Source organism: Chrysemys picta, chromosome 2, assembly GCF_011386835.1.
Source record: "Chrysemys picta bellii isolate R12L10 chromosome 2, ASM1138683v2, whole genome shotgun sequence".
NCBI lineage: Eukaryota > Metazoa > Chordata > Testudines > Emydidae > Chrysemys > Chrysemys picta.
The window spans coordinates 92748298-92763001 of NC_088792.1; the positions used below are offsets into that span (position 1 = coordinate 92748298).

Genomic DNA, 14704 nt, shown 5'->3' on the forward strand with positions numbered 1-14704 from the left:
ATTTGTCTAAATCATAAAAAGATTTATTTATTAGCAAGACATTTGGAAAATATCGACTTCTACGACAGATGAAAATGTTGGTCTACCAAGTTTGACAGTATTCTTTTAAAACCGGTACATTTTTCTTTTTTTCCCAATACACAATTAGTAAAGGCAGATAATAGTGTTCTATTTTAAAAAGTTATTTTTGTGCATCTCAAGATCTGTGTATGGACAGGGTTCTATTCCTTTTTTCCCTTCACTCTTAGTCTTACAGTAACTCTTTACACTCACTACGCAACTAATCAAAATATCTAAAACTAGCTTCTCTTCACTAGCTGGTTTGACTAGTTTATTTTTTTAAAAGGAAGTATTACCATATGTGCACAAAGTATCTTCTGTAACTTGAGAGAGTCAATGTAACCCACAACATACACAGCAAATAACGACGCTATCTGGAATTAAAAAGAGAAGATTAAACTAATTGAAAATGATACAGTCATACAGCATAAATACATTATTCAGCAATAACCCACAAGCATCTGTAGCTCCTTTTAATGGCTAAAGGCTTATGAATTTTTGCAATGGCTTATTTTGAAAGAAGGTGGAGCTGTGTATAACACCCAAAGAATATAAGATAACATTTAAACATTTCAAGAATAAGATTTAAAATAAAAGAAGTTGCTTTACTCATGTTAATGACCCCCACTTGTATTAATAATTTGCTCTTAGATAGTACCTCCCATTTTCAGATAAAAGAGCATTCATTATTAGCCTAAAAATCAGGAAATATTATCTCCACTTTACTGATGAGGAAAATGAGGCATAGAAATTAAGTGACTGCCCAAGGTCATGCATGACGTTTATGGTGATGCTAGGAACCAAACAGCTCTCCAAAGTTCCAGTCCACTGTGTTAACCAGCAGAGCACCCCCTGCTGTCTCTGCCTTGATTTTCTGAAAAATGAGGGTCATTTTATCAAACATTTTTAAAATAAACATGTTTCTGTAGTTTACATTTTTGGTGGCCACCTGCAACTAATTTTCTTCTTTGTGGTTAGGAGACCATCCACCCCTGCCCAGATTGTTTTGTTCAAAAGCAACACCTGCTACTTCAAAATACAGCAGCCCAAAGTAGATGGGAGAGAAGAGAAACTCCTGTATTCCAGGCACCTTGGGTTGACAAGGAGAGGAAAGAGAGAAGGGCATCCTTGCACCTCAAAAAAAAAAAAAAAAAAAAAACACTGAGGACACAAATACTTGTGGGGGAGAGCCTCGGGAATAATTCTGCCAATTATTTCTCCACATTATCCTTTTATCCAGTTATTCATTGATTTCCTAGTTTTTAATTTAAGAGTCATGGGTGTTTTGCACACTAGCTCAGGATAGGAGATGCTTAGGAAGGTATGAGTGCTTTTTCTATGCCTCTCATTCTAACCCCAACTTCTTCAGGATGATATTTAACGCAGCAGCTTGTTTTCTGCTGACCCAAATAGGGAGCAAGACTTCTGCTTCCAAAAGGGACAATTACCTGAAGAGTCCAGAATGCATTAAAAGTCACACAGTTTAAAACAAAAAACCTGACATGGGCTAGTAATTAATTCACCATGTCCCCATATTTATTGATTTATTTTTAAGAATGAGGTCAGTGATTGCAGCAACTCTTTGAATCAGGTAATCAGAGCACTTGCTCCAAGAAGCTACACATAAAGAGTCATTTTTCAGTGGGGAAGCTAGATATGATAACCAATGCTTTGTGTTGTGAAATCTAAGCCCTTACCTTTTCCTAATCTACCTTCTATTGACTGAAAAATTCCTAAAAGCCCTGATTACAGAACTTTTTTTAAAAAGTGTGCTAATTAGCACTTCTGGGCTTACATTTTTCTCTAATTGAAATGCATAAAGATGAGTATGTGCTGCCTAGAGATATATTTAACAGACTCTTTTAAACTACATTATATGTTCCTGGGGGAAGTCTGTGCCACTGCATATGCGCAGAATTCATGCCCCCCACAGATTTCTTTGCTTCCCTGCAGAAAATGACGGAGAGGCAAAGGGAAGCCACAAGAACGGTCACATGCCAGCCTGGTTTCCAGTGCCCAGAGCAGCTGGCAGAGAGGTAAATCTCCAAAGGGGTCAGGACACCCATGGGCATAGTTTGGGGGGCATAGCCCCCTCAGATGCAGGGCATGGGGGTATGCGGGGGAACATGCCACTGCCCCCACTCCCCATTTCTGTAAGCACCGAACTGCCCAGATGAAGGAAGATTCCACTTCGGCTAGCTGACTCTGCAGCTGGATGCCATCTCCTGAGTTGTAGTGCCGGTCAGGCTCCCCTTCTGCATGCTGGGAGCCATCTTGTTTTCTGTACAATGGTGAGTGCCCACAGTGGGACAGGGCAAGAGGGGTAGGTTGGGGCAGGAGAAATGGGAGAAAGGGGCTGGAAATAGGCAGTGGGGAAGGAAGGAGGATGGTGGAGTGGTGGGAGAGGGATAGTGGGGAGAGGGAGGGGAAAGGGATAGGACATGGGGGGGAGGGAAAAGAGGGGGGTGCCCGTCATGCAGCATTCCCTCAGCAGCAGCACTGGAGCTCCCCCATTAAGCAGGCCCATCAAACCCCCATCCCATCGAGCCCCACCCCTCCTGCACCTGGACCACCCTAATGAGCCCCCCCCCATCCGGACTCCCACCCCAATGAGCCCCACTCCCCCAGCACCCAGATCCTCTTGCTGAGCCCCCACACCTAAACCACCCCTGCCAAGCACAATCCCACCACACCCAGATGGCCCCTGCTGAGCCCCAACCACCTTCACCTGGATCCCCTGCAGAATCCCACTGCCCCTGCACCTGAAACCCCCCAACAAGCTCCTGTGCATCCAGATCCCCCATTGAGCCACCCACACCCAGACTGCCCCACACAGAACTCTCTCACCCCACACCTGGGTCCCCCCACACTAAGCCCCGCCACACTTGTATCCTGGCGGGCTGAGCCAGCCTGCCCACCCCTGGAGTGCCTGGCGCAGAGGGGCAGGACCCTGGGGTGTTTCTGAGATAGTCCTGGCCCTTGCGCTGCATCAGGGTCAGGTGCACCCTCACCACTGAGTCCCTGTCCTGTGGGGAGGAAGGGAGGGGTCCAGGGTGATCTCCCACTTCCATCCAGGCAGTGGCCTGTGCTCCCCACTGCCATGTTGGAGCCTCCACATTTATTTCTTGACAAATAAAATTTGCAGAGTTCTAAAATATATTGTGCACAGAATTTTTTTTTTTTTTGGCATAAAGTTCCCTCTGGAGTACTTAAATCAGATGAGCTTTTTGCTGCTCTCAGACAGTAATTACTGTACCTGGTAGCAATAGGTACACCAAAAGTCAACACTATCCATGTAAAATTCATGCTGGAATATTATATGTTAAACATAAAAAAATTCCAAGACATTTTAAAATAGTTCCCTATTTGTATTAATCATCTTAGTTTATTAACATATTTTTTTAATTTTAATAAGTTAATTGTACTCTATTTTTACTTTTTTACCCTTCAAACAATTTGGGCAGTGAAACTAAATATGTTCATTTCACTTTCTGGTTCTAACGATGGAGGGTTTTTTCCTAATACATGCATTTCTAGGACTAAAAGGCAAATTACGTAAATTTCCATGCCTACAAAATTTTGTAACTGAAATATTTTATTAGTATCACAAAAATATTTGTTTTCATATATGGTTTTGCAAAACTACATTTGGACTATTTCTGGAGGCAGAGAAATCTGGGAAGGGCTCAAAACGGGCAGGTCTATGCTCAAATAAGGACAAACATTCTGGTATACTTTCCATCACCTTGGAGAGAAAACCCCACAGTTTAGATTGTGGGACAAGAAGGGGACAATTTTGAAATAACTTTGGAGATGTTAGGACAGCAGTGAATGTGATGGTGCAATATGAACCTGAGAGCAAGAGAAGTCTGGCTGCTGCATTCTAGACTCTGGTTAGAAAACAGATATTCAGAATGAACATAAACCCAAATTTTGGTTACTGTGCTACAGAATGACAATGGTAGCTAAAACACATCAGAAGTCCTATGAATTCACTTGACTGTACAAAGCAGTCAATTTATCTAAATAAGCTAAAGATTCTACCTGAATCTAAGTTTGGCAATGACACACTTGTCTAAACATACTGTGTATAGTGTAATACTATAAAGCTTGAATTTATTATTCTGAAGCTACATACACACTATGCTATCGTCCCGTGTACAGGAACAGAGGTGTGTTTAATATATCCATGAATATTTTGGTGATATTCAATAAAAATGGTCTTACTTGTGTCAGAAGGACAAACTGAGCAAACTGCCAGGGAAGCATGAAAAAGACATTAGAAACACACAGTGCAATCAAGGTTCCTCTATTAATATTCGGAGTCCTTAGGAAAAAAGAAATAAAACAGATACCAGTAAGTCAAACTATAATAGGCCTTTGTATTTCATCCAAAGAGCATCAGAGAATAGTATCAAAAAATTAAAAATTGCCTTGTAATTGGACTTGCAATATAAATTGACAACTGTGAACAAAACAGTTTAAGTAACTTTTGTATTAATTTCCATAAGAATATATAATATAAGATTAAAATAATTAATTCTGACCCTTGTTATTTCATAGCTCACCTTTTGAAATAAAAGTAGAAGTTGAAGTAAACAAAAAAAGTGCTAAGTGGCCCCACTAAGCAAGCCATGATGAACATTCATCTCAAAAACTGTAACATTTAGTTTAGAATTCCTTTCAGGCTTTATGAAGTGTTCCAACTCTTCAGATTTCTCTAAAGATGCCCAGACTGCCTCATTCTCATTGATGACATGACAGCCAGAATGATGCATTACTCAAGTGACACAGACAAATATTTTGTGCAATATTTCTAGTACAGTGCAATATTTCTAGTACAGGGGATATATCAATGGTATTAGCTGACAAGAGTTCAGAATTTGACCTCACCATATATCATTATTTAATCTCCACTTGTCTACCTACCTATGGGGAATGAAAATATGGCAATTATTTGGGACTATATAGGGCTCTGTCCTCAAGGGTCACTGGCATCATAAAAAGGAATGTCTATGGGAAAAGGAGTAGAAACTTTCTTGCCAAAATGTAACAGTCTGGGAAAACTGAGGCAGCCACCTATGAGGTTCAAAGGCTTCTAAGGAAAGACAATCAGTTCCATAAATGAAGAAGCTTCCATGGGACATAATGCAAAAAGAGATGAAGGCCCAGCTCATTCAGACTAAACTGTTCCATCTGCTAGAAGACAGGAAATAAACTAGATAACTCAGCTGCAGCCAGACTTTACATTGGGGTCTAATGTCACAAAAAATCTTTAATTTCATATATTAGGAGGATTATAGTTATAATCACTTGTGTAAATTGACCTACATGTCCTTCCTTGGAAGTTCTTGAGCCTCTTGGATGGTTTCCCGTTTTCCCATAGTGCTGCAAGTCAGCAGGAAAGTTTTCTACTCCTTCTCCAACAGACATGCCCCTTTGTGATGCCAATGACGCCTGAGTGCAGAGCCCTGTAGCCCAAGAATGGCTGCCATGCTTCCACTCCTCCACAAGACGACAATTGGGGATGAAATTATATATGAGGCTACGAGGCAGGTGAGGCAATAACTGTATCTAGTTGACACATTCTAATACTTTCACCTGAATTTGCACTGACTCATGGTGTCCTCTGACTCCATTTTTCAATTACCTCAGTGATCAAATAAATATTTCATATTGAAAAAGCATCGAAGTTTCAAAATGCCCCCATGGATTTCTGTCTGAGTCACAGGGACAACCAATTAAAGTTTCATGGAAGAGCCATCTTCTGGCCATCTTTCATCTGTTGTGGAGAACTGGAACCTTGCCAACCAGCTGGAAGGACGGTACTGTGATCTCACTTTATAAGGGCAAGGGACTGAGCAGTGAATGTAAGAGCTACAGGCCGATCACCTTATTGTCCATGCCAGGGAAGGTGTTTGCAAATGTTCTGCTGGCACGTTTGGAGCCCCTGCTCAGTGTTGCCCCCAACAATCAGACCTTACGAGGAACAGTTCCACATTAGATGCCACCAGCCTTCAGCTTGTTGTCAGAGATACACCATGAGTTCAAAACCCCCTGCACGTAGCATATGTCGACCTTATGGACGCACTTGATTCAGCTGACCAAGTCGCACTATAGAAGGCCTTAAAGGGCGTAGGTGTCCCAACCCTCTGCTGGACTTCATTAGCAAGCTGCATAATGGAACCATTGCCCATGTACATCTGGAGAATCGGATGTTAGCACATTTTAAATCAGTATCTGTTGTCATGGAGGGCTGTGTCTTGGCCCTGCACTCTTTTGTTGGGCAATGGATTTCATAATGAAGCCTCCTTTGGACTTCAGAATAAGCACATATCAGGAATAAAATCCCTTCCTCCGTTATATTGAGGAGGCACTTCCTTTACGGTCCCTAACTGCACCAGAGTCTGCACTTCCTGAATTAGTATAACCTTGTGAGAGCTGTCTGTGAAAAGGGTCAGGGAAGGGGGAATATACATGAATTTCAGGGTAAATCCCAGTTCCAGCATGCTTAGAGTATCTGATGTAATGTGGGTTCAGGCATTTAGGAAGTGGGACAACCTATTGCCAAAGGGAGAGAAGATCTCTGGGGTGGTTTGCTGCCCTGGACCAAAGAATCAAAAAGACTGCTTGGAAGTTTAAAGTTGTCTCAAGGACGCAGAAGTTGAAGGAGGTGGAGAAGGTGGTCTCTTCTTTTGATACCTAGGATGCCTTCTAGAGCTTTTGGGCTGTCTCACTGGATAGTACAGATACCTCTGCTGGGCCTGAGGCCAAAACTGCTTCTTTATTATAGCAGGGATATAAATATTCATTGATTTTAGGTTATCCTGGAATCTTTTGAGTGTTCAGAGCTTCCTCTCATAGACTCATAGACTTTAAGGTCAGAAGGGACCATTATGATCATCTGGTCTGACCCCCTGCATGCTGCAAGCCATAAAACCGTCCCTACCCCTTCCCTGGACTCTGCTTCTGAAGTCCCCAATCCTGTTATTAGTGACCTCAATGGGCAGAGACCCTCCTGCTAGAGATCCCTGCCCCATGCTGCGGAGGAAGGCGAAAAACCTCCAGAGGCTCAGCCAATCTGCCCTGGAGGAAAATTCCTTCCCGACCCCAAATATGGTGATCAGTAAGACCCCGAGCATATAGGCAAGAGTCTCCATCCTGACCCCTGTTAGCCATTATACTATTTACCTACCATTGCTTGGTTTTCCTTGACTACTATGTTTTACCATTAAACCATTCCCTCCATAAACTTATCTAACTTAATCTTAAAACCAGACAGGTCCCTCGCCCCCACCGTTTCCCTCGGAAGGCCGTTCCAATATTTCACCCCTCTGACGGTCAGAAACCTTCGTCTAATTTCAAGCCTGAACTTCCCCACAGCCAGTTTATATCCATTTGTTCTTGTATCCACGTTAGTACTAAGCTGGAATAATTCTTCTCCCTCCCTTGTATTAATCCCTCTAATATATTTAAAGATAGCAATCATATCCCCTCTCAGCCTTCGCTTTGTCAGACTAAACAACCCAAGCTCCTCTAGTCTCCTTTCATACGACAGGTTTTCCATTCCTCTGATCATCCTAGTGGCCCTTCTCTGCACCCGTTCCAGTTTGAGTTCATCTTTTTTAAACATGGGAGACCAGAACTGCACACAGTCCTCCAACTGAGGTCTCACCAGCGCCTTGTACAACGGAAGCAGGACCTCCTTATCCCTACTAGATATACCTCGCCTAATGCATCCCAAGACAGCATTGGCTTTTTTCACCGCCACGTCACATTGTCGACTCAGTCATCCTGCGTTTTGCCCCAAAACAAATCTGAACCTTCAGAGGGTGTGGGAATTCAGCTGGTACACTCGATACCTGGTTCCATGAAACAAGGTGCATAGTGATAGCTGTCACGAGTTGCTGAGTCGGTTTCATCTAGAACAGCCTCTGGAGACGAGTGAGCAAACAACCCTCGCTTATAAAAACCTTAAATTCCTTGTTCACTTTATCCAGTAACTTGTTCTGAAATTTAGGTCTCTAAAGCACAAAGGGGAAGTGTGAGGCATTCAGACGTGTTATGACTACTGATAACGGGCAGAGAAGGAGGGGCCGGGGCAGCTCTGCCCCCCCCCTTATGCTCTTGGCAATTAGCAAAAGCATACGTAGGGCTCATGAGCCATCCCCAAAGGGTATTGCTGTGGGAAAACGTTAACCAACTCTGGTGCACTGGTGCCCACACATCTAGGATGGAATGACAAGGGCAAACACTCAAAGAATCATATATATGATTTCTGGTTTGTACAGTAAGGCTGTGTCTAAACTAGGAGTTTATTTCATTACCAGTGTTACTAACACCAATGTAGCTCCACTAGCCCAGTGTTAAAAATGTTGTGATAATGGGAGCCTAGCCTAAACCACTAGTATCACTATTACTACCAGTTGTGGAGACCCTTTGGTGTTAGCAATAATGGGTAATGTCTGAAGGGAAAAAAAACTAGTATGTACAAGACCATAGCCTCTAAATAAATGCACTGTCTCAGGGATTCTGTTTTTTAAACTCTTCACTCTTAATAACCACACATAAATTGGACGCTACCTGAGAATGTAGGTCAAAAGCAACATCTGAAGCACAAGGAATGGGTATGAGAAACTTTCACGAAGGGGTGGAGTCCACATCACACGCGTGCACTGAAAATAAGAACTGAATTAGTTCATAGTATATTTTGCTACATTTTCATTCCCCTCCCCCCCGCAAAGCAATGAATTTATGATTTAAAATTATCAACTACGGAAACTGAAATGGTACAAAAACAAACTAGATGAAGACTCAATCATAAGTCAACAAAATAGTGCGTCATAAGACAAGATACAAGAGATGGAAGGAAGGAGCATGCATGCTTGAGTGAAGATACAGTTTTGGGGCTTTAATAGTTGAGGGCGGGGAGGGTTTAACCACTACTACTGGCTCCTTCTCTTGATATGAGAGAACTACAGTGGGAACGATATCTTACTCTTGCAAAACCAGAAATCTGACAGCTTAGGAGCAGTTTTGTCCACCAAGAACAAAGATGCCAAAGTAGCACAGGTTCTCCTCACCTCCACTTATGGCCATATCTTGCAATCTCTTATTTACAAAAACAGTCTTTGCTGAAATCAATTAATTATGGATGTGAATAAGGACTACTCAAACAGCAAGACTGCGACTAGCTAATATAGCTACACATAAAAGAGTGTAGGGAGCAGGGTGAGAGGCATAAGCCAACACACCTGTATCCCTACGTTAAGTCTCCCACACTGTAGCTCAGGCATGGAGAGAAGAAAGCAGAGACTGTGCACCCAACAGCTGTGTGGAATGTACAGAAACTTGGCTCTGCCCACCAACACACAAGCCAGTAACATTGAGCAGCTGAAACTAAGTGTACCTGTTACATAGCTGCTGTAAATTACTCCCCCCACTGCAGAGCAAGTGATTAGAAGGCAAACCAATTGTGATTGAACCACAATTTCTCCTCAGAATGCTTTTGGAGTAGCAAAACATGTAGCTGTGCCACCCACATGGGCTAGGTTGAGCCTTTAGGCTCAGCCCTACACAAGGATTTGCAGAAATCAGATCCTTGGTTTTCAAAAGTCAATTCCACCCGGGAGTTAACTAAAACTTTATATATTTGAATATTTCTTTGCAGCATTTTTCCATGTCAAATTAATGCAATTATACACAAGAGGCTTCATGTTACTTCAACTTTTGAAAGATGTTCCTTCTTATACATTAGCAATTTAACGGTGTTAGAAAATTTTGTTTGAAAGAAACCTGCTGTAAGATGTACTACAAATTCAATACAGTATCTAAATATAAAACCTTTTAATAACATGAAATATACAAGCAAGGCTAGAAGAAAGCTGTTTGTTGGTAATTAAACCTATCAGGTACATATTTACCCATCCAACATTTTTAAAAGTAATCTTGAACAGACAAAGTACATCTCTCCTTCATATACATTTACTGTGGCAATGGAAGGGAAATGTCTTTAGTGGACTTCTGCTAATACCGAGACGTTTACTGAGGAACTGCTGGTAGAATCAAAGGGTTTCTATGGACTTTTATTCTCACGTCGACTTACGTATCAGCAATATTCTCTCTCTACCCCCATCTATGTCTGTCTTGATCACTAACTGATTCGACTGCATAAGGTATGGTACCATTTAGCCTGCAGCAAGAGTATGTGTATCGCAACCAACAGGGGCCTAAGTTCCCCCCTAAATTTGACGTTACTCTCCAATCATACTTAAGAGGCCAATTAGTGCTTTATGTACTGTGCTCCCACACAGCAGCAATTCCCAATATCAGAGAAAACAGTGAAACAGAGTACGAGCCCAAAGGCAGCTCAAACTTGGCAGAATGTGGAGGAACAAATTTAAGTTGTTAGATGTCCTCTACTAACACGCAAGACAGGAAGTCACAGAGTTCAAGGGACAGATGCTATACAAAGGAGGCAGGAGAGAGGTAGAGAATTTAAACAGAGAAAGTGCTTTAATCAAGGGAAGAGAACAAAAATTCAGATTTAAGGAATGAAAATGATTATGAAATATTAAAACATCAGCTGAAAAAAGGAAGCACACACAGATGGAGTGGTAGGAACAAGCTGTTGAAAACAGAGGCAAAACTCGAAAATAAAAACAGTTTATTGAAAAGAAGATATGAAGAAAAGAAAAACATTTTAAAGTGCAGTTCCACTCAGTATAGTGACTAAACACAACACTGTGCTGCTCCATGTTTGTCCTTAATTTCCAAATCAAGTGTGTTCAATTGACAGATTTTTTTTCCCTCTCCTTTTTATTTATTTTAACTGTCAGCCATGCAAACAACTCCTGATCAGGGTCAGCCTGGATTCTCTCTTACTCTTGCATCACCGAAGTAATAAAAAGATCTTTAGAGCAAATTAATTTCCCCAATTCATAACTGTTCATCCAAATTACCTTCAAATTAAACCCTCGGTAATATCTGTATAACCCCATTAGTCTTCGAATGATTTTTAACAGGTGTAATCAACTGGAACTTAGTAAACACTTCTTTTAAGAATTAGCAAGCAGGAAGTGAATCACGCTCACTCTCAGCTGTATTGACTCTACAGCACAAACATATAAACGCTTATTTTTTGGTGAAGTAAGTGGATATTATGTTAAAAGCACATATACTGTTAAGTGCTTTCATTTTTTAGTTATTTTTCAGAGTACAGCCACACTTAAAATGTACCTAACTTGCAAGATATAGAAAGAAAAAAGTAAAAAAGTAGTAAAAGCAAAAAGTGATACATAGGATGAGCAACCAAAAAAAGGGAGCATTTACCTTATTGCTATATTGACTTTACCATGAGTTGTGCCATTTTCCTATGCTTGAAATGTAATATCGCTGTAAGGTAAATGTTTCTTTTTCAAGATAGCCCAAAGCAGCACATTAATATTTTATTTTATGCCAAACAGTTATTTGATATAACACACAGACACCATACACACACACACATAACTCCTTTAGCATTTTGTTGAAGCTGTAACAGTGTTAATCTGTGGTCAAGGACAGTGGCATCCACAGCTGTATGCATGTTACACATGGTGCATGCCATTGGCAGGGAACCCAGGGCTCAGGCTGCTGGAAGGTGCAGCTGGGCAAAGTGCCAGCGGGGAGCCCTGGCACAGAAGCCAGGCCTACAGCAGCAGAAAGAAGGAGCAGTGTTGGCTGCCTCACTGCCCTCTCGGATTTGGCCCTGCAGCCCGTCATGACAGGGAGGCGGACGATCGGACCAATACTGAGTGAGTGCCATTGCAACCTGGTGCATGGGGGTCGCAGTGCCACTGAGGTTTGGCCCGTGGCTTCTTTATCATGACAGGCGGACCTCAGGGCCAAAACTGAGTGGGCAGTGGAGCAATCAGCACTGCTTCTCCTCACCACAGCCATGGGGCTGGCTCCTGCATCAGGGCTCCCCCGCCAGGGGCCTCCTTAGCTTTGCCCCACTTCCAGCGGCTGTGTCCCCTCTGCTCTGCCCACAGGACTCACTAGCGACAGCCTCAAGACCTGCTAGTACAGGGAGATATGGGGAGTGCCCACATAGGGGAGCTGGCCAGGAGAAAGGTGGTGGGGAGGCCTGAATGAGGCAGCCACAAAGGGGTTTGGTTTTATGAACTATGTGAAAAATTTCTGTGTGCACCTCTGAAGAAGGAACTAATTGGAAAAGTCAGAGGACAATGGTTAACTTCCATGGTGGGGTGCGGCACATTTATACCTGTCTGCTACCCTTAGGAATCAAATGTTTTTAGAACTTGAGAAGCTGTGCCTGTCCCACACAAGTGAGAATCCTGCACAAATGGTATCTTCAGAGAATAATTATTTTTGAACTTCCATTTGAAAGATATTGCATTAGCCATTTAGCATCTCGGGCTTTTAATTAATCTTAAAAACAAGACTGTTTCAATAACATCTGACATCCATTATCAAGTAGTTAAAGAAGCTCTAATGCAATTAAATGTAGTTGAACATATTCAAAGACCTTTACCAAGCTCAGCTGAGTAAACTGGAAAGGCAAAACTAGTTTCAACTCAGGATGGAGCCATATGGCAACTAGATTCAATCTGAACAACAAGACACAAAGGTAAGCCAGGCAAAAAACAATTTCTAACCTTCCGTACCTGTTGTTCTTCAAGATGTGTTGCACATCTTGAAGTCAGATCTGCCCAGCAGGCCTGCTGGTTTGCAATCCTAAACTGCAACCCCCCTCCAGTAGAATAAACCGTTCTTACCGAATAAATCCAATTTCTTGGGGTCCTTTGCTATAGGTGTTGCACCCTGATGACCCTGCCTTTCTCTTCCAATGGCAGCAGATACCACCAGGGGGCTGGGTGCGGAGGGTTAAGATGAGTGTACAAGAACTCATAGCTATGGGCAGGCACAAAGTATTTCCGCTCAGTTCTTTTTAATGTGGGGGGAAGGGAAGCAGGAGTCTGCCACAGGGCTTTAACAGGGTCCATAATGGCCTCATTAAGAGGCAGGGCTACTTTTGATGGGCCTGCCACCACTGAAACGTCAACCAGACTATGGGAGGACTCCTTCACTACCTCTTGGTGAGCCCTATAGTCATCCTGGGGAGGTGACATGCCCACTCCTGACACGGCCTCATCAGGGGAGGAGGAGGCCAGCACCAGCTGAGGACACTCTTCCTCCCTTTCCACATCAGAGGGTTCTGCAGAACCAGTTCCTGAAACCCAGCACTGGGTTCAGTACCCAAGTCTGGATTGGATGTTGCCCAATGGGGCGGTGGTGCTCTTCTTTTGGAGGCCATCAAATAGCAGCATCTTGAATAGGATCCCTTAATTGAGGGAAACCCCCACAGGTTCCAAAAGGTACTCAGTGCCAAATCTGACCAGCTCAGCTTGGAGAAAGGTCTCAACACCGCCTCCATGAGTAAAAACTTCAGCCTGGCCTCCTGGTCCTTCTTCGTGCGAGACTTAGGGCTTGTCTATACTTACCGCGCTGGTTCGGCGGCAGGCAATCGAACTTCTGGGTTCGATTTATCGCGTCTTGTCTGGACGTGATAAATCGAACTCAGAAGTGCTCCCCGTCGACTCCGGTAATCCTGCTCGCCGCGAGGAGTACGCGGAGTCGACGGGGGAGCCTGCCTGCCGGGTCTGGACCGTGGTAAGTTCGAACTAAGGTACGTCGACTTCAGCTACGTTATTCACGTAGCTGAAGTTGCGTACCTTAGTTCGATTTGGGGGTTTAGTGTAGACCAAGCCTTAAAGTCCCTGCAGATCTGGCAGCAGTCCCTGACGTGAGCCTCTCCCCAGCACTTCAGGCAACTAGTGTATGAGTCACTTGGAGACATAGCATTGTTGCAGGAGGCACAGGGCTTGAAGCCCAGTGACCAGATATGCCTCGGCACCAGGTAACGGACCAAACTCCGCTAACTAACTGACCCTGACACAAACTATACTAAATTGACTAAAAACTGACTATTTACAACTATATACAATTATAGGAAAAGGAAGACCCTGAGAAAGCTTGCTGAAGCAAGAATAATTCCAGCGACTGTCATGGGCAGTAAGAAGGATCTGAGGGGGCACAAGGCCAGCTGGGCGCTTTATACAAGCTCTATGTGTGCACAGCACCAGACGACACTTGAGCTGCCCCAATGGGTACCACTGAGGGGAAAAAAATCTCTGGTGACTGTGCTCAGGGTGCGCAAACACCTACAGTGGAATGCACACGTACAATCACTCGAAGAACACCACATGTTTCTAAGTAAAAAACCAGAATCATAGCCAAAGGGCACTTAAAATCATTTATTCTTTCAAAACACAAGAGAGATGACAATAGTGGTAGAAAAAAAACATCAGATATTTTGGATTAAACAAATCTTTTTCTAAAGGAATAAAGCTTTTTCCAAAAGCTTAGCATTATTTTTCTGCATATCATTTAGAAACGTACACAGTTTCTAAATGATATGTTGCCTGACAGACCATAGTAGACTAATCATTAGTATACTGACAGAAAATACGTTCAGCTGTGGCTATCTGAACCCTGAATTATCTATTATGTATTCACTATGTACCCTTCCTGACTTTCAGATAACTAAAATGATATTGTATAAAGAAAACTTGCTCCATTTGTG

The 14704-nt window shown here is 42.8% G+C and overlaps 1 protein-coding gene across 9 annotated transcripts in view; it reads right to left on the reverse strand.

Moving 5' to 3' along the window:
- TBX20 (T-box transcription factor 20) overlaps positions 1 to 14704 on the reverse strand; it is a 188712-nt gene that overhangs the window by 54382 nt on the left and 119626 nt on the right. For all 9 annotated transcript variants that reach the window (XM_065583768.1, XM_065583765.1, XM_065583767.1 and 6 more), the window contains 3 exons: positions 8644 to 8735; positions 4288 to 4387; positions 357 to 434 (listed from right to left, as the gene is read on the reverse strand). In XM_065583768.1, coding sequence (XP_065439840.1) covers positions 357 to 434; positions 4288 to 4387; positions 8644 to 8735 — 270 coding nt within the window. The remainder of the gene's footprint in view (positions 1 to 356; positions 435 to 4287; positions 4388 to 8643; positions 8736 to 14704) is intronic.